Source organism: Corvus brachyrhynchos, unplaced genomic scaffold (genome assembly GCF_000691975.1).
Source record: "Corvus brachyrhynchos isolate BGI_N302 unplaced genomic scaffold, ASM69197v1 scaffold30, whole genome shotgun sequence".
NCBI classification, from domain to species: Eukaryota; Metazoa; Chordata; class Aves; order Passeriformes; family Corvidae; genus Corvus; species Corvus brachyrhynchos.
In genome coordinates this window covers 660635-662828 of record NW_008235742.1, presented here as the reverse complement: position 1 = coordinate 662828, position 2194 = coordinate 660635, and the positions used below count along the sequence as shown (strand labels likewise).

The 2194-nt window shown below is 66.1% G+C and overlaps 1 protein-coding gene across 1 annotated transcript in view; it reads right to left on the bottom strand.

The window, feature by feature from the left end:
* RAPGEFL1 (Rap guanine nucleotide exchange factor like 1) overlaps positions 1-2194 on the bottom strand; it is a 12973-nt gene that overhangs the window by 1407 nt on the left and 9372 nt on the right. The window contains exons 3-9 of the mRNA XM_008643332.2: positions 2064-2189; positions 1812-1934; positions 1550-1728; positions 1382-1472; positions 595-645; positions 298-385; positions 145-209 (exon numbers count right to left, since the gene is read on the bottom strand). Of these exons, the coding sequence (XP_008641554.1) occupies positions 145-209; positions 298-385; positions 595-645; positions 1382-1472; positions 1550-1728; positions 1812-1934; positions 2064-2189 (723 nt within the window). The remainder of the gene's footprint in view (positions 1-144; positions 210-297; positions 386-594; positions 646-1381; positions 1473-1549; positions 1729-1811; positions 1935-2063; positions 2190-2194) is intronic.

Below are 2194 nucleotides of genomic sequence, written 5' to 3'. Positions count from 1 at the left end.
CCCAGGGGACCCTGAACCCTCCCACTCCGCCCAGACAGGGGAGCCCCAAACACTCTTGGGGGGTCCTCCAGCCCCTCAGGGGAGTCCCCTCTCCCTTGCCCTCACCCTGGGGGTTCCTCTGCCCCATCTGCCCCTAGAACCCACCAGTTTCTCCACGTTGACCAGCCCATCCAGGAGGGTCTTGCTGCCTTCGTGCAGGAAGGTCAGATCTGGGGGACAGGGGAAGTGATGGGGAGTCCCGTGGGGTGTCAGAGGGACCCCAAACCCCCATGGGGCAGCCCCTGAGCCCCCCCTCACCTTTGAGGATGAGCGGCACAAAGGGGATGAGGGGCGGCTTCATCTTGGCCAGCACCTCCCGGTAGGTCTTGTGGTTCCTGCAGGGGTCCTGGGGGGAAAGGGGGTTCAGGCTTTAGGGCAGGGCTCCCTGGGGGTGCCCTGGTTCCCCCCCCCATGCAGGTGGCCATGGGCATGGGGCTGGTGGCCTGGGGGAGGGGGGCAAGGACACCTTGGGAACATCCCCTGCTCCCCAAACACCCCCAGGGGAGGCCTGGGGACCCCCCAACACCCCTGGGAGCCCCCACACCTCTCACCCACCGTCAGGTTCTCAAACTTCCGAAACAGGTTCTTGAATTTCCCTGGGAGCTTCTGGAATGACAAAAAAACGGGAGGGTAGGGAACACCCAGCGGGGTCAGGGAGCACCAAAGGGGTGGGCAGAAGCATCCAGGGGGTTCTGGGAACACCCAGGAAAGGGTCAGGGAGCATCTGAGGGTGTCCAGAAAGGCCCAGAAAGGTCTGGAAGCACCCAGAGGAGTCCTGGAAGCACTGGGGTGAGGGTGAGGTGGGGTCTGAAAGAACCCAGGAGAGGTCTGGGAGCAGCCGGGTGTGGGCATGAGCATCCCGAGGGTCCTGGGAGCACCTGGGCAGTGTCAGGGAGCAGCCAGGGGTGGTCTGGGAGCATCCAGAGGGTCCTGGGGAGCACTGGAGAGTGGTGTGGGAGCATCCAGGGGCAGTCTGGGAGCACCCAGAGATGTTCTGGGAGTACTGAGGGGGAAGGGAGCTCCTGAGGGGTTCCAAGAGCACTCAAGGGGGATCTGAAAGAACTCAGGAGGGGTCTAAGAAGCAGCCAGGTGTGGGCATAAGCATCCCAAGGGTCCTAGGAGCACCCGGGTGGTGTCAGGGAGCACCCAGGGGTGGTCTGGGAGCTTCCAGAGGGTCCTGGGAGCACTGGAGGGTGGGGTGAGAGCTCCCAGAGGGAAAAGGGACCACCCAAGGGTGGTCTGAGATCACCCAGGGAAAGGGTCAGGGAGCACCTGGGGGTGTTCAGAAAGGCACAGGAAGACCTGGCAGCGCCATGGGGGTCAGGGGCCCCCCAGCCCTCACCTCCCAGGTGAGGCGCAGGCGGCTGACGGCGGCGTTGTTGAGGCCGATGACGATGGCGTAGAACGAGAGCATGTCCTGGTTCTGCTTGCAGCTGGTGGGGGACAGCGTGAGGGGCGGGCTGGGCACCCCAGGGACCCCCCAGCAGCCCCTCCCCGGCCCCCCACTCACATGGCAGCGATCTTGATGAGCTTCTTGAGCAGGTGGGCGCGCTTGCCCAGCCCCTCGCAGAGCAGCAGCTCCGTGCCCACCCAGTGCTGCACTTCACTGCAGCGCTGCAGCAGCAGCTCCAGGTTCGCCGTCTCCCGCCGGCCCCGCTCCCCGTGGAACACGTAATCCACGAATTCCAGCTGGGGGGACGCACACGTTCCATCAGAGCCCACCCCCCGCCACAGCACGGCAGCTCCCCCGAGCCCCCCGAGCCCCCCAAAACCTCGTGGATGCAGCGGAAGAGCCCCCAGTGGAAGGCTGTGAGGTGGTTGGCGACGTCCTCGGGCTCGGCACGGTGGATCTCGGTGTCCCCCGGGACCACCTGGATCTCCTCGGGCAGTGGCACCTGCGAGGGGACAGCAGATGGGGCACTCAGGGGGTGCTGGCCCCGGGGTGGGAGCGTCCCCCCCGATCGCGGTGCCAGGTGCCGGGAGGGGGACGGTCTCTGCCGGGGTGTCCCCACCACGGAGCTCACCAGGGAGTCGAAAGTGTCCCTGGTGCAGGCGAAGAGGTGGCTGTTGATGCCCAGGGTGGTGAACACGCACTCCTCGCTGGGCTGCAGCACCGCTTTCTCTGCCGCGGGGCACAGGGTGGGGTCAGCACCGG